This window comes from Aquarana catesbeiana, linkage group LG07 (genome assembly GCF_042186555.1).
Source record: "Aquarana catesbeiana isolate 2022-GZ linkage group LG07, ASM4218655v1, whole genome shotgun sequence".
Lineage (NCBI taxonomy): Eukaryota > Metazoa > Chordata > Amphibia > Anura > Ranidae > Aquarana > Aquarana catesbeiana.
The window spans coordinates 212,271,908-212,294,021 of record NC_133330.1 but is presented as its reverse complement, the minus strand read 5'-3'; the positions used below and the strand labels follow the sequence as shown (position 1 = coordinate 212,294,021).

At 41.3% G+C, this 22,114-nt stretch overlaps 1 protein-coding gene across 5 annotated transcripts in view; it reads right to left on the bottom strand.

Moving 5' to 3' along the window:
- Nucleotides 1-22,114, bottom strand: part of COL11A1 (collagen type XI alpha 1 chain) — a 329,239-nt gene that overhangs the window by 165,373 nt on the left and 141,752 nt on the right. For all 5 annotated transcript variants that reach the window (XM_073593016.1, XM_073593013.1, XM_073593015.1 and 2 more), the window contains 4 exons: nt 10,692-10,745; nt 10,521-10,574; nt 7,547-7,600; nt 7,316-7,369 (listed from right to left, as the gene is read on the bottom strand). In XM_073593016.1, coding sequence (XP_073449117.1) covers nt 7,316-7,369; nt 7,547-7,600; nt 10,521-10,574; nt 10,692-10,745 — 216 coding nt within the window. The remainder of the gene's footprint in view (nt 1-7,315; nt 7,370-7,546; nt 7,601-10,520; nt 10,575-10,691; nt 10,746-22,114) is intronic.

Here is a 22,114-nt window from a genome sequence, read left to right as displayed (position 1 = left end):
GATATATGATGATCATCATCCAACCCTACAGACTTCAGCAGGATCATACACTGATCACAATGTGCACCTTCTGATTTCAGCATTCACTCCTGCCACTGATGCTTCCAGCTAGTGATGTAGGGTGTTTACTGAACAGAAAGAAATGCATATAACACAGTCTGTGTGGCTGTCAGGTGGATATGGCATGTGAGAATTGCATTACTTTATGGTAAAATCATTTCCTGAGGTGAAACTGACATGGTATGGCTATAGCCACACCTGGACAATATAAACACAGAAAATGAATAATAGTAAGTATATACATGATCTCAATGCATTTATCCTTGATGCAAAGGAAATTGTCACATCACTGCATTTATCAGTGCACTGTACAATATAAGTGCATTCGAAATAAATAATAATAATAACTATTATTATTATTATTATTACCACTACTAATAATACTCAGACATAATAAGCTGCACTTAAAATTCCAGGTCCAATCCCTAGTGTGGTTTTTATTTGGCATCCTATTTCTCATATCAGGCATGCTTCTGACACACTCTTATGTGTACCTATGGTGGCATCTTCAGATGAAATAATGTTGTTGCAAGGGTGAGCAGCTCTGCCTTGAAGAGCTGCTAATTCTCAGTAGAGATCCTTTGATTTCACATCTTCATATACAAAATTTATACAGTAACTAACTTGCCTCTCACCATTCAGAATGATAAAATATCTGGTTGTTTTAGGCTTAATGGGAGCCATTGTTTTAGGACAATCCACTGGTGATTAAACGTTTGATCTTGACAAAAAGATCCTGTAACCACCAGGAATACTGCTTATTTTTTTGTGTTGATCAATAAAATATGTCCTTTAAAATTGTGCTTTCAACGTGATTTTGACAAAAAGGCTTGACATTGTTGGGACTCTTTCTTCTTTATTGATTATTGGTCAAAGTGCCAGCAGTAATTTCCAAAATTCCAAAATACTGATTTGTGCATTGCAGTCTATAAACTGATGTACATAAAGCTCCCTTTAAAGTTTAGGACAGGTAGCATCTAAACACTAAAACAGTGCTCCTTCCATTCGGTCAAGGTTTTGCCAGAACCCGTTAGAACAAAGAAAGATCTTAAAATAAACTTTCTTTAAAGGAAATCCTGCTGAATCTGTCCTCTAAAACAAATGCTAGCTGTCTAGCAATCGGACTACTTTGCTCTTAAACTGTAAGCCACTGACTCAGAAAAGGACATTGACTTTACCTAAATTTTACAGATTTGTATAATTGTTTCAAGCTTCAGTTCTAAGCCATGAAATCAACACAACAGCCAGGTAACCAGCAATTTCAGAAGCAGGACACTTTTGGCAAATTCTGTTTTTCTTTCACAATATGTTAATTTTAAATTCATTAAGGTCGCATTCACGTTTGTAATATGGGCTTTTGCGATTACTCGCTGCAGACTCAGCGGGGGTTCCTTGTGATTAGCTGTTAGTGGAAAGCCCCATTGAAAGTAATGGGAGCCTGACAACACCTACAGCTATTTGCTGCCATTTGCCAATAATCACTCATGCAGCAATCACCTGCAGATGATCGGCCCTGGATGCAGACAGTTAAAAAAAAAACCTTATTAGTAAAAACCAAATGGTACTTGTTGAAGGTGTAAACATTGCAAGATACCATGTGCCTAGCTTGGAAAGGCATGAACTGCCTATAAACCACATATTTAAACTTCCCTTGTAAATCTGTATTTAAACATTTTTAAAAACATACATATATATCTATATATAGATATCTATCTATAGATATCTATATATAGATAGATATATAGATATATATAGATATATATATATGTAGCACCCTCTACCTAAAGGTAGGTGCTAGAGTAGTATTTCATTATCTGAGGGCCTAAGTGCAGGGAAATTTAGCCAGGCCTGTGCTTTAGGCTGGGCCTGGTTGTTGTGATTTGAGACTTGGAGTGTTCAGTGTAGGGGGGGTGTAACCACCTGTGCTCTGACTCAGTGATGCCTCCCCTGCTTTCAGATGGATGGTTCTGGAAGAGGGGTTGGACTTGAGATCTGAGTGGCAGGCAACTCGTGTGAGGAGCCCTGACCAATTATCTTGCGGTATTGGCAGGGGGCAGGCCTCTCATATAAGCTGGGGTCACATGCTTCCAGGGAGGAGTTTTAGAAAGAAGGAATAGACAATGGAGTACTGAGTTGCTGTTCCGGGCGTCCCCACGTGGGGATGCGCCATGCGCGGAGGTGGGATGAAGGAACTGCCAGGAGAGAGATTAAGATAAAGATCTTCATCCCTAAAGAACTATCAAGCTGCTGTGACTGTGGAACACAGGACTTGCATGCTGGAGGAGATCTGGAAGGAAGAAATAGCAGTCAAGCGGAGGAGAGTAGAGCAGCGTTCTGTGACCAGGGACACAGAACTATTATCCTCCTAAAGAAAGGTCAGTGCAGAATGCTGTGGCCGGGGAACACAGCGTTGATAGTCCTGGACTGTCTGAAAGCAGTGGTCCATTCACTGCCATGTGTCAGTTCGTCCTGTAGAGATACCAAGTCATCTCCGGCCTGGTTAGCACAATGGTAGTGCCTTCCAAAGACTGTGTGCCTGTCTGATTCTCTGGGCCATCGGGAGAGGCAGTGTGTGCTTCTGGCTCTTTGATTCGCATGGACAATCCCATCGTGGTCGACAAGGAGGTATTATTTAGAGTGATTCTTCTTTGTTCAAATGGAAGTGAAGAAATAGGATATCAGTGTGCTATTTTTGCGGTAAGGATTTGTACAAAGAAAGTGGAAGTAATAGTCTCATATTATCCTTCTCCCATCCAAGTTGTATCCTGCAATAAATATAATAAAACTATGAAACTGACTGTTCTTTGCTTTAATTGATCGTGGGAAGTATGGCAGCAGGGTGATTGGCGGATTCCTAAGTAACCAAATCAGCAGCCCTTACGGGGGTACCGCTACAAATGGAGGTCCCACCGAGATCTGCCTTCACAGTTAACCTGCTGGCCGTCACCCCTAGCAACCGTCAATGGCTGGGAGAGTCTTTGTCTGTTTTGCCAAGTTTGGGATGCATCAGGGAAAAGGACTGTGTATTTGTCTCTTTAGTGACTTTATTATAGGTCATTATGCCCATAGCAATCAAACCAAGTCTGTTACCAAGTGTTGTTGCCCATGGAAACCGTCCAGGACCAGCGCAGACTGTGCGCTTCCTGCACCTAGTTGCACCAATGGACCCTCACAATAGTAACAAATCCTGCAACTCAGTGACTGTAATCATGTGCTGTCATACGTGGCAAATCGCTTCATTGTCTTGCTAAACACAGTTGAAAGTGGGGAGTGAGATTGTGGATGTCTACTGTTGCCCTTAGTAACATGGACACAAGATGGTGTCATGGCGGGGGATCTGCACGTGTCAGTCACTTATGGTAGGACATCACAATAGAGACATTTTTTCTTTGTATGGTGACTGCTGCCAATCTAGCCTGCAATTCAACAGTGCCTGCCACCAGGTGTCGCTGGGGAGCACTTCGAAAATGTATGGTTACAGTTCCTCACACATTGAATCAACAAGTAGATGGTGTTCAGCATGCTACGCGCCAGACACGAGGTGGAGGGAGATGGCGGAGGGTGTTCAGAGCATACCTGCCATGCAGTGGTTACCTGATCAGCAGGACTGGGTGTTGGTTGACACCGGCATCCAATTGGAGCTCACTGGAGGACTGGCCTTGGGAGTAATCACTGGTGTGGAGCGGCTATGCATGCTGTGTCCAGGATGTCACCGGCCCACGGTTGGAATCCGCGCCTTGGCCCGCTGTGGGCATTGCAGAGATTCACTGACCCGACTGGGACCAGTGCAGCAGGAGGCACGATACTACTCTGCCAATCCAAGTACTGGACTTTGCATGCCACAGACGCAGATGACCTGGAGGGCCGGAGAGGGTCGTGTGTCACCCACAACTGCGGTAAAGGAGATCCCTTCTGGCTTGTCCAAACCGGAGCTTCAAGAGGCTAAGGTAGGAGAGAATGTTGGGGAAGCCTGTGGCCTGACCAGGGACCCAGAGGTTGCGGGTGTTAGTGAGCAGCTTCCAGAAGAATCCCCTGAGGAGCCAGCCGAAAGTAAGTCCCTAGCTGTGCCTGTCCGGAAGGAGCCTAGGTTGCAGAAAGGGGATCCCTCGGGTGAGCTGGACAGGGTGAGCATGGGCCGTGCTGTGGACTGGGTTTCACCTCAGATGCTGGAACAGTATGGCTCCGTGGGGAATCTGTTCGACTGGTCTTCTCTGGAAGAGGCTTCATCCAGTGAAGATGAGTTCTGGGTTATAGAGAGCTCTACCTCTGTTAGAGTTTCCAGGGGAGCACCGGAGAAACCACGGTGCCCAACACCACCCCCAGTACCACCCTTCAGACTTTCCAGCAGTTCACCCAGTAATTCTTCGGGAAAAGCACCCACGTACAAGCAATGGGTCAGCAGGACCTCTGATACCTGCATCCTGCCTGGCCGTTGGAGGCCCAAAGAACTGCCTAGATTCTCCAGGTTCTAAAGGGAGGTGCAGAGGAGAGTTGCTCAGGAGTGGGGTCTGGATTATCCATATGTTCCAGACCATATAATGGAAGTAGTTGAGAACTCCCGGGAGCAGTGGGAGAATTATATGGTCTGGGACTATTTACATGTCCCGAAACTGAAGCGGACACCAGAGAGCGAAGTCTGGATCATTCACAAAGAGTGGAAGCTCGGGAGGGCGATTTATAAGGATAGAGTGCTGGTTCTGAAAGCAGGACAGAACACCCGTAGCTACTCCATCACAGTCAGAGGTGAGGGGGACAGTCGGAGGAGATTGCCGGACCCAAGATATTACCTGTAGATGGACTACTGTTCGTGTAGCCACAGGAAAAAGATCTTGTACCCATTTGACTGCTGGGAGACAGCTGGGTTATGGTGAGTTTTCCCCAAATGACTGTTTCTACAGGAGATTGCCACTCAGGGTGCCTGACATAGACTAAGTTATGGACACTAGGGTGCGCTGGTCGCTCAATCCCTTTGCTACATTTGCTTTAAAGAAGGACTCCGTTGATTTGGAGCCTCTACTCTGCTAAGACAAGGACTCCTGTTTAGGAGCCAAACAGAAAGTTTATTGGCCTACAGGTACATGTGTTCAAATACTGGCATGTCTGCTCAGGTTGCACTCTGCAGGAGGTCTTTCAGACTCCTTTTGAGGGAGTGAAAATCCTTGTAGGGAACCACATGCCATTCTTGGTCCATTAAAATTGTTCTGTCACCAGACAGAGGATGATAACCCCCTCTGTTTGGTGAAGTGTTGGTTTTCAGTTAGTTTTGTAGATTAGTTGTGTGTTGTTATGTCTTCTTTTAGGAAAACCTTGGGATGTGGCAGCTGTCTATCTCCACCATTGGAACAGATGAAGACCTGTGGTAAGCAGAGTATTCCTCTCAAGGGAGCAATGCTCTGGTTCCGCTTGTATGTGACATTAGTTGCAGGGATTTGTAGTCAGGATGTATAATCTGTACAAAAGTATATGGTATGTGTCAATTTGTACTTTTATACCAATGTTAGCGCTTCCAAGTTGTTTCCTTTTCCCCATCCAACTGTTTAGATATGAGATGCCTCTCCTCCTTAACAAGGAGGTATTTTGCCAATTCATTTTTCCTACAATTGAGGACAGGTGTGATTTTAGTGGGGGGTGAATGTAGCACCCTCTACCTAAAGGTAGGTGCTAGAGTAGTATTTCTTTAGCTCAGGGCTTAAGTGCAGGTAAATTAAGCCAGGCCTGTGCTTTAGGCTGGGCCTGGTTGTTGTGATTTGGGACTTGGAGTGTTCAGTGTAGTGGGGGGTGTGGCCACCTGTGCCCTGACTCAGTCATGCCTCCCCTGCTTTCAGATGGATGGTTCTGGAAGAGGGGTTGGACTTGAGATCTGAGTGGCAAGCAGCTCGTGTGAGGAGCCCTGACCAATTATCTTGTGGTATTGGCAGGGGGCAGGCCTCTCATATAAGCTGGGGTCACATGCTTCCAGGGAGGAGTTTTAGAAAGAAGGAATAGACAATGGAGTACTGAGTTGCTGTTCCGGGTGTCCCCACGCGGGGATGCGCCGTGCGCGGAGGAGGGATGGAGGAACCGCCAGGAGGGAGCTTAAGATAAAGATCTTCATCCTTAAAGAAGTATCAAGCTGCTGTGACCGGGGAACACAGGACTTGCATGCTGGAGGAGATCTGGAAGGAAGAAGTAGCAGTCAAGCGGAGGAGAGTAGAGCAGCGTTCTGTGACCGGGGACACAGAACTATTATCCTCCTAAAGAAAGGTCAGTGCAGAATGCTGTGGCCGGGGAACACAGCGTTGATAGTCCTGGACTGCCTGAAAGCAGTGGTCCGTTCACTGCCATGTGTCAGGTCGTTGTGTGGAGATACCAAGTCATCTCTGGCCTGGTGAGCACAATGGTAGTGCCTTCCAAAGACTGTGTGGCTGTCTGATTCTCTGGGTCATCGGGGAAAGGCAGTGTGTGCTTCTGGCTCTTTGATTCGCATGGACAATATATTTATTTATTATATTATAATTTATGTTTTTGTGTTTCAAACTTCATCATACCCGGGATATCTACTAGACTCTTGTTTGGACAGATTTAAGTGTGTTATTGTTAAGGATTACAGGCCTACAATATAAAACGCCAAATTTCCATGCAAAATAATTGTACCGCTTTCAGCACCTAAAATCCGAAATAATCATACCGCCAGGGAGGTTAAAAGAGACTGGGGTGTAAGGCGTGTATCCAGTTTTCTTGCAAGGCCACGGCCACTGAATAACTAACTACAACTTGCAATGTGCTAAAGGCTAAGGGCATCTCATATTATCCTTCTCCCATCCAAGTTGTATCCTGCAATAAATATAACAAAACTATGAAACCGACTGTTCTTTGCTTTAATTGATCGTGGGAAGTATGGCAGCAGGGTGATTGGCTGATTGCTAAGTAACCAAATCAGCAGCACTTACCGGGATACTGCTACATATATATATATATATATATATGTATATTTATATGTATATGTAGCTTCACATGCAAAAAAAAAAAAATAGGATTGATAAGCTATTTGTGTATTTGTAAGCAGTGTTATAACGAATGGTTAAGTAGGTTTCTCGTTTTTTTTTTCTCATTTATTAGATTTTGCAAGCCAAAATATATTATGAAATCAGCAATAAGAGACTAAAGTAGAGGGCACCCTCTGCTGGAGAAACATTGGAATTAAAAATTTCTTCTAAGAATAGGAAAATATTTTCCTAAAGACTAGGATTTTATTCCACCCCAAGGATTTACTTACCCTATGCCCTTTCTCTCCGGGGAGACCTGGGAGACCGTCAAAACCTCTGTCACCCTGTAAAACAAGTACAAAAATTGAGGCGTTCAAAGTTATTGCTAAGAACCATCAGTATTTTATCTGCCTATATCCTGTTTTACTGGTCAGACAGAACAGAGTCATTCTATGTAATAAGTAAAAAAAAATTTAAATATATTTTTCCTAAAAATGTTAAAAAAATAATGAATACTATACCTTTGAACCAGGTTCTCCGGGCATTCCACGAGCTCCATCAGTTCCAGGACGTCCCTGAAATTGGACATGTCATATTAATAGATAGCAAAACCTATACGCGTTGGACAGCAAAGCATTACTAATTCCTTTACCAGAAGCTTGCTGATTCCCAACGGAGGAAGAAAAGAGAAAATATGTACCTAATAAACTTTAATTACAACATTAAGATGCTGAAAGTTAAACTAAGTAGAGGCTGCTGTATGTTTTTTTCTTGCATCCTTCTGTAATTAATTTAAAAATACAGCCTTGTAGAATGTTGTACCGTGTTAGTCTTCAATCAAAGCAGAAAAAATGCAGTTATATGGACTTAAAATGCAAGCTGAAACATTCAGTTTGGTCTTCAGGTTTGCTACAGAACTGACTACACCCAAATCAAATGTTTTGAAAACTTGCAATTAAAATTGTTGTGTTAGCCAAAATAAATGTTTAACTAAAACATTAAAATATGATATAGCATCAACTAGCTCTATCTATCTATCTGTCTATCTATCTATCTATCTATCTATCTATCTATCTATCTATCTATCTATCTATCTATCTATCTATCTATCTATCTATCTATCTATCTATCTACCTATCTATCTAATAGATAAATAGATAGATAGATGGATAGATAGATAGATAGATAGATAGATAGATAGATAGATAGATAGATAGATAGATAGATAGATAGATAGATAGAATAGATATAGTAGGGTTGAAGTACAGCTTTATTCACAGTCATGAGTTATAGAAGGGTAGGCTCATAGCAGCCATATTGTCAGCGTGTTTTGGCGCTGTACAAGGAGAGATAGCGTTTTGGTTTTTTTTGGCATTGGTACATTTCCCCCATATCAGTATTCACATTCTTACTCCCTTTGTTTGACAATAGCTTGCTTATTAGCCCTAAAATGGCCATATGTGAATAACAGGATTCAGCCCCATAGACTTCAGTATGGTTCACAAATTTCAAACAAGAATTGCAAAACTGTTTGCAATCCAAAGCCAGGCAGATTTACCCCTCAATAATGCTCAGTTGCTAATGTGACTACTATGCCTGCTGGAGGTGAACATCCCTTTAGACCTATAGGGATGGATAATTCCCTAGATGCCCCCCCTCGCTGCACCTTTCTGGGGAATTGGGGAACTCCAATTATTCAATAACTACAACCTACAGCAGTAACTACAAGAAATCCTTTAAGCATAAACATGAACAACAGCTGGATGATTTTCTAAGTAATAGTAAAATGGGAGCCGTCTCTGCACTGTGCCCAGCAGAGTGTAGTATACTCCTTCTACCAGGGACGAATAGAGATAAAATCTCCACGGTCTGGGAATTAATTGCAATAAAAGCATTTTTAGCAATGTTTGTAATTGTGATTGAATCTCTGAAGATTTCACCTGCTATGTGCTAGTTGGGGAGAGTTTGCCTTGCATTTTGTGTAGTCACCAGGACAAGGAGTGAGGAGTAGTAAAAAGAATCTAATAGAGCTTTCCACTTTTTATACAAATCTGAATAAAAATGCTTAACAGGCTTTGTCCACATGAACTCTGGATGCTATAGTGGCATTGTCCAGCAACCTCCTGAATATCCAGTATTAGGGGACATTCAGTAGAAAAAGGACTGCACCATAGAGGTTGACCAACACTGCAGCATGAGTGGTGCCTCATACATCACACAGTGACATGCACAGTTCACTGAGTGCTAATGTGAATGTAGGCAGGTGGTGGTTAACACTGCCCCAGTTAGAAAGGATGGGGTTATTTTTGTTTCCCAGTTCTTTTCTTGGTGGGCTTTTCTGGGTCTGATCCACTGGTTCTGTGCATTATAAAATGGACAGTGATCCATACCCAAGGAGGTCAAGGGCCAAAGGAACTCAGAGCTAGAGAGATGTATTGCTCATCACTGTAGACAGAATTTGGCATGCCAGCATCATGCCAAAATCAGAGTTCCTACTATTGAAAGAGATTGCTGGGACTTGCAGTCCTCCCTGAAGAAACCTCATATGGACTCTGCCAAGTATAGACTTTAATCCTATGCAGGTATGCTAGGGTAGCCACAAGCCTGAACTTAGGGACTAGGGAGGTTAGCTAAAGACTGCACTTCTGTTGGACTGTTGTCTGTGAATGTCATCAATGTCATTTCTACAGCTACATAGTCTACAGCTTGAGTCACTAAGCACACTGGAGTATGAAGATATCAGTTAACACAGTGTAGAGTATAGCAAGTGGTTACCAAGGGTAATGGAGGTCTACCAAATGGTCTGTCGTAAGAGTGTTCATATGGCAGGTGGGGCAGATTCTAGCAGAAGGAGTTATTGTCAGCACTCCCTCCATGAGCAGGTCCATTTCTAATAGCCACAGGAGCAGTTCAGCACCGCAGAGGTCCCCGGATTATACACAGCTACGGAAGAGTTAAGAAAAGTGCAAGCATGGAGTCCATACTAGGTGCATGGCAGGGTTCCATACCATTACTGGGAGTGAGGTAACAATGATATGCTGGACAGGTGGAGAGGGCAAGGGCTCTGCGTGTTCCTCCTAAATGCATCAGTGACCGTAATGATGTACACTGACATCAACAGAGTTTATTAGAGACCAGTCCACTGTTCCAGTAAAGGTACCCCATGTGTAAGGCAATGACCATAAACAAAGTGCCTAGCGTAGCCCAGGAGAACCCACACGGGGTAGGCCTCCTATGTGACCCTAACTTGGCACTCAACAAGGAGGGAAACATAGAGGAAGTGCCTACCATTGCATGTATTTAGTCCTTCTGACCAATACATTCGTTTTGAGTGTCAATGAGTACTTGTCAGCCTTTATGAACATGTATCAAATACCCTATCTTGAAACTTGCTTGGGACTTGTTTGAAATCTGTTTTGAGGCTTTATATCTCCTTGTTCTTGAATTATTTTGACATTATGTAATAATAGAACAGGTAATACAATCTTCACTTACTCTTTTACCAGCTTTTCCCATTGAACCAGGTGCTCCTTGAATTCCTCTAGGACCCTGCAACACAAAATAGTAAGGTTACATATGTGTACTGTATATAAAATGCAGGAAACATAATGATCATTGCAATGAGGATCATTTTTAAAAAAATAGCGAAGAACAAAAATTACTTACCTGGGGCCCTGGATCTCCTGCCTCTCCTTTAATGCCTGCAGCACCTGGAGACCCCTAGAACAGAAAACAATAAAAGAGAATTATAGCAAAAGATAGATGGGGGGGTCTTGGGGGTAAATCACTTATGTGCAGCCCAATAGGCACTTATCAAAATCTAGAAAAAATAAAAAGAAGTCAAGAAGGAGCTGCATACACTACACCCTTTATCATTAATAAAAAAGAATTGCAGAGCTGAGATTTTCATACATGCCAAGCAACGCAGTCCAATACAGATGACAAGGTGAAGGTTATGCTCTTAAAAGTATAGTTCATTATCTCATGACAATAGTCTATTTAAAAAAATTGGAATATTGAAAGCTGCTAAGTCTCAGTGACATGGTACTGTCACTCAAAGCTAAGGCCATTAAACCATTGACATATTGACATCATAAATGCTGCCAACAATAATCCTTGTAAATGTCCATATTTTTAAGCTTTCCTGCTGAATATCACAAAATTTCTATTGCTGATGAAAGTGGCCACGCTCCCTAAAAATATTGTTTCATATATAAACACTGGACAGATTAAACTACTGGTTCCAGAGATCCAAGTGACTTAAATAGCTACACATTCTTTCCTGCTGGAATTCCCAAATCTGTATATTACCTCATGAATTGGCCATGGTAGGTGGATGGAACTGGGAACACATTTACAGCATCTCCATGAAAAATATCATAGGCTGGAAGGATATTTAAGTCACTAGCCCTGAATCAAAATTGAAACATCAACTTTATGAAGACTCACTGGGGCTGATTTCCCAAAGAAGTAGAGTCTGTTCTCTTAGCAAAATGAATGTTCCCTTGCAAAGTACCACATTTATCGACGTATAACATGCACAGGCGTATAACACGCACCTTAACTTTAGGAGGGAAGTTTCAGAAAAAAAAACTTAAATTTTAAAATAAGGTTCAGTGCTCTGCAGCCTTACCAGTGCCCATCATTGCAGCCTGTTTAGTACACATCTACAATTATATTGGTATTCTAAGGAGGGTCAGTTTGGTTTAAACCGTGAACTGTCTTTCATTGTAGCGCTCTGTTAGGTCTTCTATCCTGCTCAGTCCATTCCTCATGCTGTCCTCACTTCTCAAAATGTCTCCAACATATTGCAGAGGGTTCAATTTTATATATTTCTGAGTAATCATCTTGGAAAGAGAAGAGTTTCACTGTCTCTTTCATCACTCTTGATGATGCATTACTGTGATTTGAAGAAGCAATGAGCTGAGCCCATCAAAGGGAAGTTTGTCAATGACTGCAGCTGCGCCAGTGCTGGATGACACAGATCTGCGATCTCCTGTGTATCCAGCGCTCAGTCACTTACAGTCCCGCCCGGCTCATATAATGGACAGAACTGTGGTCGGTCCAATGCCGGCCCAAGGGGGCGGGACTGTGTGTGACTGAGCCCTGGGTACACAGGAGATCGCGGATCTGTATAATCTAGCGGTGCTTGTCCCCTCCTTCCACTCCGAGTAGCAGGGATCTGCGTATAACACACACACACAATTTCCTCCCTGATTTTCAGGGGGGAAAAGTGTTTGTTATACACCGATAAACATGGTAAGTGTTTCTTTAAAGGGCGAATCTGTGTTTACATTGAATATCCAATTATGTAAAAAAAAAATAAAAAATTACAGCATTTGATTAGGTAACCTTATGCATGAACATACACTTTATGAAGTAAAAATACACTCTGAAAAGTGTACAGCCGCTTCTCCTTTAGTAAATAAATCCTGCTGTATTTTGGTTTGTACGAAAGTTGTAGTAGAGCACATTAGTGTGGCCATACAAGCCTAATTATGCTGGATATATACTTATCTATTGGTGATAGCTAGGCTGCTTTGATTTTATTTTCAAATGCTGGCTAAGAGGGGTTGAAATTGCCTGCAAATTGCCTGAAAATAAGGGAAAAGCTCTATTGATAGACTTTTACAGAAACAATATACTCTCTACATGGCTGATCTTGTAATTGATTGTTTTACTCTAACACAGGGATTGTTGCTCCTTTCATTGGTTGCAGACCAGTATGTAAAATGCCCTCATCAAAATATGACGCAGAAAGAAAGAAAAAAGTAAAATTGATATATGTTGTAAAACATTACCAATGGGTAAATGTTTGCTTATCCACTAAAAATAGCTTATCCATTAAACATAACTTGAATACTTTGACCACCTAATGTGAAGAGAGGACTCATTGGAAAAGACCCTGATGCTGGGAAACATGGAAGAAAAAAGGAGAAGAGAATGACAGAAAACAAGATGGATAGATAGCATCATCGAAACAATGAACATGAAAATAAGCAAGCTCCAGGAGGCAGTGGAGGACAGAAAAGCCTGGCGTGCTATGGTCCATGAGGTCACAAAGAGTCGGACACAACTAAATGACTGAACAACAACAACAAAATAAGCTTACAGTTTTAATGTATTTATCTACTAAAAATAGCTGACAGTTTCAATGTATTTATCTACTAAAAATAGCTGACAGTTTCAATGTATTTATCTACTAAAAATAGCTGACAGTTTCAATGTATTTAGCTACTAAAAATAGCTGACGGTTTCAATGTATTTATCTACTAAAAATAGTTGACAGTTTCAATGTATTTATCTACTAAAAACAGCTGACAGTTTTAATGTATTTATCTACTAAAAACAGCTGACAGTTTTAATGTATTTATCTACTAAAATTAGTTAACTGTTTCAATGTAAGCCAAAGTAGAGGCACTTGACCAAAAGTTCTTTACAACATTTTTAGGATGCCTCTGTAATAGTGTTACTTATCTAATATCGTCAGCCTTACTGTGGTAAACACTGTAATATCAGCATTTGAAATACCTTAAAAGATGGAACGTTGTTATCTGTTTATGAAAATACTAAACGTATAAAGTTTACAATCCCTTTATATGTTCGGTTTGGTCATAGCTAGTACAATACATGAGAAGACTGTAGAATACAATCCCTAAGGGGCTATAGACAGACATTTGCAGCTGCGGTAACAGAAGTAGCACAATGTACTGCATCTCGGTGGACTTGACATCAGCCTTTAACTCAAAGAAGTGCTGCATATGGAATGTATCCTGTGCAGCCTGGAGGCATTCATTCATGAATACAAGATATGTTCAAGGTCTATTTGGACATGTGCCTTTGGAAGCATCTTTTGTTTACACAGACAAAATTATTCAATATAATAAACAATAAAGTAAACTGAATAAGTGATGGCCCATTGCCATTCACATATACATTACTAAAGTGAATTATGCATTTTTGGCCTGGTTGAAACATATGTGACCATTGTCTATAGTTTTATGCAGCTAGGGAAAAGTGAATGTAGAAATGCCATGAGGATGTTTTTTAAAAGGGCCAAAGATTCTCTTAGCTTAAAGTTGAACTCCCGACATGAGCATTTTAATTTAAAGTATAACTAAAGGCAAAACTTTATTTTTAGTTTTGGATAGAGTGGAGATGGATTAAAACGCTTGTCAGTTTTTAATGCTGTCTGTGCCCTTGTTAATGAGATTTTCCCTCTCTATTTATCCTGTTTACCATTATCATTGAAAGTGAAAGTAAAAGAAAATCCCAAATATTTTGTCTCCAGAAAAGTGATAGAGGAGAAACCTTCCAATGGGGACACTATTTCTGGTGACCTGGGGTCCCCAAGGAATTCCCTTAATTTGCAGGGATTTCCTCTCACTTCCTGTTTGGCTATGGAACAGGAAGTGAAGGAAAATCTCTACAATGGGACACAGATGGTGAAAAAAAATCTGATAGAAGTTATAACCCTCCCTTACTGTATCCAAAATGAAAAAAAAAACATTTTGCCTATAGTTTTACTTTGAATATATTCCTCTGTAGCTACAGATAAGAAAAACACATTGAACACAACAAATATTTCTGTAATCTTACTATACAAAAGTAACAATGACATCATTACTGCACTTGCACATAGCCTGCGCAGACAGCAAAGCTGTGGGAGGGACCAAGCAGGCCCAATCCACTACAGGCTGCCTGCAGAAAAAAACACAGGAGGGGCAGAGACAGGACCTGTCACCCTGCAAAAGAAGTGAGCGCAGCAGAGATTGGACTGTATTACAGGATGTTTTTGTACAGAGGCAAAGTTTTACGCTGGTTTACTGTACAGATTTGGAAGAAATACACAAAGCAATCCAAGATTCAATATTACACATGCATCTTATAGTTAGACAATGTTTGCTACTCCTGGAATTCAACTTTATCAACTTATCTGACAATACCGAAGCACTAAGATACAATAATGAGGGTTTTGGGACTTACTTTCAGGGCCGATGCTGCTGCTATGGATTGGATAGATATATACATAAATGACTGTACACTTTCACACAAGCTTCAAGCCTTTGGCCTCACACAGCTGCACTGTTTTTAAATTGTGACAAGGGGAGAGGATCCCCTGCCCACTGTCACAGGAAGGGAAAGATCAGAGGGGAGAGGAGGCAAGAGCTGGAACATGTTATATGTTCCACCCTAAATACTGGTGGAACATGTAACCAGCCCTCAAATTTTCCACTCGCCTACTTTAATTTTGCGAGTTGAAAATTGTTTCTGGTGAGGAGCTGGGCTGCCTGGGAGCGGGGTGGGGGCGAGTACCACCGGCATGAGGGGTTAAATGGAAGCCATTCTCCCAGCGATCGCCCTGGGGGAAGAGAGCATGGAGGAAGAGGAAAGCCGCCAGATCACAGAGCAGATAGCCCGCTGTTACAGCTTCCATTACAATTGCCGTCTGCTTGTGATTACATACAACCCCGCCTCCTGACCTGTGCCTGTGATAGACAGAATGCCGGAACAATGCTGGGACGTGTTCTGTCTATCACAGGCGTGGGGTCAGGAGGGCTGTGTGTAACCATGAGCGGAGGCAATTGTAATGTAAGCTGTAACAGTGGGCTATCCGCTCTGTGATCCGGTGGCTTTCCTCTTCCTCAATGCTCTCTTCCCCGTGATGATCCTCTGCACAGGTGAGCTGAGGCTGCAATGGTGGGCACAGGTGAGCTGAGGTTGCAATGGTGGGCACAGGTGAGTTGAGGCTGCAATGGTGGGCACAGGTGAGTTGAGGCTGCAATGGTGGGCACAGGTGAGGTGAGGCTGCAGTGGTGGACACAGGTGAGCTGAGGCTGCAATGGTGGGCACCGGTAAGGCTGCAATGGTGGGCACAGGTGAGGCTGCAATGGTGGGCACAGGTGAGCTGAGGCTGCAATGGTGGGCACAGGTGAGATGAGGCTGCAATGGTGGGCACAGGTGAGTTGAGGCTGCAATGGTGGGCACAGGTGAGCTGAGGCTGCAATGGTGGGCACAGGTGAGCTGAGGCAGCAATGGTGGGCACAGGTGAGGCTGCAATGGTGGGCACAGGTTAGGTGAGGCTGCAATGGTGGGCACAGGTGAGCTGAGGCTGCAATGGTGGGCACAAGTAGGCTGCATTGATAGGCAGTGGTGAGGCGGGACTGATAAAGTTGTTGTTAATATTTATTTTTGTAACTTAATTCTGCATCAAACATTTAAGTGTAATTTTTTATTTATTTATTTATTTTGTATTTCAGGTACTTATATAGCGCCATCAATTTACACAGCGCTTTACATATACATTGTACATTCACATCACTCCCTACCCTCAAGGAGCTTACAATTTAAGGCCCCTAACTCACATTCATACATACTAGGGACAATTTAGACAGGATCCAATTAACCTACCAGCATGTCTTTGGAGTGTGGGAGGAAACCGGAGTACCCAGAGGAAACCCACGCAGACACAGGGAGAACATGCAAACTCCAGGCAGGTAGTGTCGTGGTCGGGATTTGAACCAGTGACCCTTCTTACTGCTAGGAGAGAGTGCTACCCACTACACCACTGTCCCGCCCATTTGTATGAGATAATTTATGGGGGCGTGTTTAGGGGCAGAATTATGGGCAGTGCAGGGTAGGGATTGGGTGGGGCAACTGGTGGTGAGTAACCCTTAAGGCCTGACTTTAAATTTTGAGCCCTGATGTAACATTATCCAAAGGTGAACTTACCCTTTTAAGTGGAAGAAAACCTGAGCTATAACTATTCTTCAAAATGCCCCTCCCCCCCATCCAACTACCTATCCTGCCTACCCTGGTGTTGTTATCCTTACCCGGGAAAGCTGGAGCTGCAAAATTATGTGACCGGACTAAAATTCTAAAAATAGATAAGTACACAGATCTTTTTTTGTTTTTTTTACAGGATAGGCAGGATAGGTAGGAAGATGGGGGAGGGAACATTTTTAATGATAGTTATTGTTAGGCTTTTCTTTAAGCACGCTCTTTACTTTATATTCACAGCTACTTTTTGAATATACAAACCAACAAACTACACAAATGAAGGATGAATGTGTGATTCTTAAGCTATAGTGAGTCTTAATACCTCTTTCCTACTATAGGTCTCTAGCTAAATATAGCCACAAGTGTTCAGAGGGTCCAGGGAACATAGTAATGAAAAAATGACCCTATTTTGTATACTTTGAGACTTAGCAATGCCCTTCCCAATTCCGCTGCAATAGGCATACACCCACAAGTGCCTTTAAAGTAAATGCAGCCTTGCACATACTATATGTTAAGCTCCACTGACCTATACAAGCCATCAGTCAAAAGCCTAAGAAGACAGATTTTAAGCCAATGTATAACCCGAGCTGCAGCGAGTCTTCCCCTTCTTGGCTGCTGCTAAAACAAGCCTCATTCTGCCTTCTAAATGCTGGATCAAAGTTTTGTACAGTTAGTTAGAAATGTGAAAAAATGAAAAAAGGGACATATGCATTCTTGTTTTACATTTTCCCTTCCTACCCAAGTTCTATGGGCAAGGGCAAACAAAGGCCTGTGCTGGAATAATGCACAAATCCCAACTGTCCCTGATTTCGAGGGACTGTCCCTGATTTGGAATAGTTGTATATTGTATATAAAATGTATGTTGTATATAAAATTTACTATTTATCTTTCAAAAAGTGTTTCCAAGTGCTTAACCTTTCATTCAATTTCTAAATTATTGCATTTGTACAGAAGGAGGGCCTTTTTGATCATTGTGTAGATCAATCTGATCAACTGAAAAATCCAGACAATCTTAAAAATTTGAAGTCATGGATCATATTAATTTCTGTAGGCTGGACAAATGTTCATGAACTGTATATTTGCAACGAAAAAGAACTGCAGTATGTGGAATCGCCTGGTTTTCCAAACTTGCTTCTCACTATTCATGGCCTCAGATCTTGCTGAAGGCATTGTGCTTCATGCCTTGTACAACATGGAAAGGCATTGAGGCTGATTTACTATATGATATGAGAATGTCCACACAATGCATTGTGTGACTATTCATTTAAAGCAGTATTAAACCCAAAACCAAAAATGTAATATATAGCAGATTACCAATGTTTAAATGTAGTGCCTGTAGTTTTTTTAGGCTTTTCCCCATTTTCACCCGGTGATCTGCCCAGTAACACATCTCCAGTATTATACAGGCACCACTCTGCATTAAGGTGCACAGGAAGCACATGGGCAGGAGCATTGTTAATCTGGGGAGAGGGAAGTGTTAGATGTACTAGCAGATTTAAATGCAGTAACAAGTTGAAGCCAAACTTCAGCTAATACTTTATAATCAGTTACAGCAGTTTTGTTTTCTTTTGGGGTAAAGGTTTTGCAAAAAATATATAAAAGCTGATCATTTTAAGCACTCCTGCCTGTAGGAAATGGACTGTCTCATCCATGTAACTACAAGAGAGCTTTGCTGCTGAAAAACAACAGATTTGCTGGTTGGATTACCAGATGAAAATAGAAGAAAGAAAGCCTAAAAAATAGAATACATGCAGCCATCACATCTTAAAATTGGTAAGCTGCAATAATATAATAAATGTTTGCTTTTGGGTTTATTACTGCTTTAAATTATCCTGTCATGTGCTGATAAAATTAGGATTTTTTTGATGACGGGAATTCATTTTCACATCTTTTCTAATCCTTTAGTAAGTCAGCCTTATTATGTCAGTGTTATAGATTATTCATTCATTCAGATGGTAAAAGCAGTCTAATGCTGATGCTATTTTAGACTTCTATATCAATATCAGGTAAAAAAATATATACAGTAAGACTCAGCAAAGAAGTGGTAAACACAAACAATTATGTATTGTAGTACCTATTCATGGGTTAGCGCTATTTGTGCTTTTCTTATTGTATTTTTATTGAATGTAGTCAGTGGTCTAATCTTTTAAAAATGAGACAGAAATGAGAGGGAAAAAATGTAGCATGTTGCTGTCCTCAATAATTTAGATATTAGTACTCATCCTTGTAAACTGTAATGGAAAATACTGGCTTTGGTTGCTAAAGGTAAAATACCCACATTTTGTTTGCTTCAGTTTTTCCTTCTTTAACTTTTTTCCTGTTATTATACACAGTGACACAGAATCTTCTTATGCTCCCAAAAATCCAACAGGGGTTTATTGTCAGCAATAAAACAATTTTCCTACATTTTCTGGAAACAGTTTGCGTTTAATATTTATAAACACTATATAATATTTCTCCACTGTAGGAATAGATTAGTAACTTTAAGTTTACTATTTAATGCACACTTGCATTGTTCCCAAAATAATGCAGTTACTGAGGCTTTCTTTGTTGTCTTATCTAATAAAATAACTGGACGTCTACAGCCTCCTTGTGGTACAAGAGCTAAACGGTTCACATAGGGATTCACACAGGTTTATAAACATGCTTTAATATCCCATATTCTGGCAGCTAGAGGCAGTAAAACTGCAGAACTAATATCCAAAACCCCTCACACCTCTTTAATGCACCAACAGCTATAGAACATTTATTTACTGTTATGCAAGCTGTTCTCTCTGTGTGAAGAAGACTACTGTTTTCAATCCCTGTACTTCAAGGTTACCTGCTATATGTGCTCTATAACAGTGTAAGGTAAAATTATGTGGAAATAGCAGATGCTAGTGGTAGTCATGGCATGCCTTTAAAACAAATGCTGTCAGGTTGAATCATCAGCTTATGTATGATACTAAAAAGATGATTCCTACTTATTGTGTTTGGGTTGGATGGAGGCGGATCAATCAGAATCTCTGATTAATAATATAGCAAATGAAACCAAAATTAATTTTGTTCCATTCATTACTTTCAGATGCAAGTCAGATATCTGGTAATTGAGGTCCCACCTCTACGTACCAGCTGCAATCTTCATGATAGGATATGTCACTATCTCAGTTTACCTTTATTTCACTTTATACCAGGGAGAAAACAAAAAGCTGAAGGTAACTTCTTTTGCAACAGTAGGGGTGAGACTTAAAGAAGAATTCCAGGTATGGAAATTTTTACACAGGTTGCATGGTTTTTCCTGGACCAATGTAACTAGGTAAATACCATACTTGTGGGATCCCCACTGAAGCTGAAAATCACTGAAAATCACTGAAGTACACAACACTACTCCAGTAATTTCCACTAGCTTCCCCTTGTGCCATGTGTCTGCCCTGCTGCACTGAGAAAAGGAAAATGATTAGCATTTTCTAAATAATGACAAAGCATTTTTTGATTGGATGAGGTGGAGATGTGTAGTGACATGACACTTCAGTTTGTCTAATCAAAGAATGGTTTTCATTCATTGAGTTAATACAAAGCTTTCTCTGAATGGTGCCCATGTCAAGTGGCCAATCTCCTGTGTTCAGAATACAGCACTGAAGTCAGTGTAAGTGGTATGGTGTCAGTCTAAAGAGGATGCCTTGTCATCCATGTCAGTGGGATGAAGGAGAAGAAAGTAGCTGGGAGGCTGTGGAATGGAAAGGGGGTTCTGGGACTGAGCTTCCCCACCCCCCCCACCTTCCGTGTACTCACAGTTTACACCTTCTAAGGGAGGTGTAAACCATGGGATTGAAGGCATTCTCTTCTGGTCTCAGGTCAAGTGATATGTCACATGACAAGGGGATACAGGAAGAAGGGCAGTCCAACCTCACTTCACTGCAGGTTTCTGAACTTTGAGGAAGTCTGCTCTCACCAAGGGCCACCTCTCACTGTTCTCCATTCACAGTAGGCTTGGAGGGAAGGGAGAGTAGAATCCTCCCTCCAGCAGTGTTCCTGGTCTCTGCTCTGTTCCAGGGAACCAAGCTCGGCACCCCAAAAGTCAGTAACCTAAGTGAAAAGCAAAAGTTGGCAAGTTCCCAGGTATGATAAAGCCTAGTAATAAAGTGATTGTAAAGTCTCGTTTTTTTCAATAAAAATAACAAACATGTCATACTGTACTTACCTGCTCTGTTGCAATGGATTTGTTTAGAGCAGCCCAGATCCTCCTCTTCTCGGTCTTCTCGGTCTCTCTTCTGTGTTCCTGCCCCCCCCCCCCCCTCGTTGAGCACCCCCACAGCAATCAGACACAGAGCTGTGGCATGGCCCACCCCTCTTTCTCTTGATTGGCTTACTGACTTTGATTGACAGCAGCAGGAGCCAATGTCACCCCTCCTGTGTCCCAGCCAATCTTGAGGGAGAGTCTCGGATGGCCAAGACACTCGTGGACATGACTGGACAGAGATGGGGCTCAGGTAAGTGTTAGGGGGCAAAGGGGGTTGCTGCACACAGAAGGTTTTTTATCTAAATGCATAGAATGCATTTAGATAAAAAACCTTCTGACTTTACAACTTCTTTAAGTGCTGTGTACAAATCAGTCATCAGTCATCAGCTCATGTACATGAACAACTGGCAGCTGAAAGATACCTGTAATATAATGTGATATTATGTATAGTTTATTGGCAGGGCAGAAGAGTTGTTAGGTTATGCACTGTGTCCAGTTAACAGTTTAAGATGGTAATATTTATTAGACATGTGTGATTCATTTTGTTTGAAATTTGGAAAAAAAATTGTTATTTGGAGATTCGGATGTATCCGAATCGCTGAATCACAATAACAAAGATTTTTAACAAATCTAAAATAAAGTATAACGAAAAAAACTAATTGATTACATTTATTTCATTGGGATGACATGTTGTGGTAGTTTGGGCCTTTTGTTAATGTTTTGTTAAGCATCTGAAATAACGTAACGACTTAAAGAATGATCCAACTTGATCCATTAATTTTTATTCTAGTGAGCGTAGCATGTATCTTCTAATGAGATTCTTTTTGTATTGAGGGTGAATTTGAGAGACCATTAGTTTAATTTGTATGTGGGCTGCCCAACAAAATAGTCAGTTTTGAAATAAGGTAACTAATTCAACTTAATAACATAACAAATTAATATTTATGTTTTGGATAAGATCGGTGCAGTAGTCTTTGACTCTTGGATAATCAGCCGATTCTTTTTGCATTAACGTTTTTACATTATCATAAAAAATGCACTAAATATGAAATGGAAACATATTTGAATAAATACAGTAAGGTATAATAAT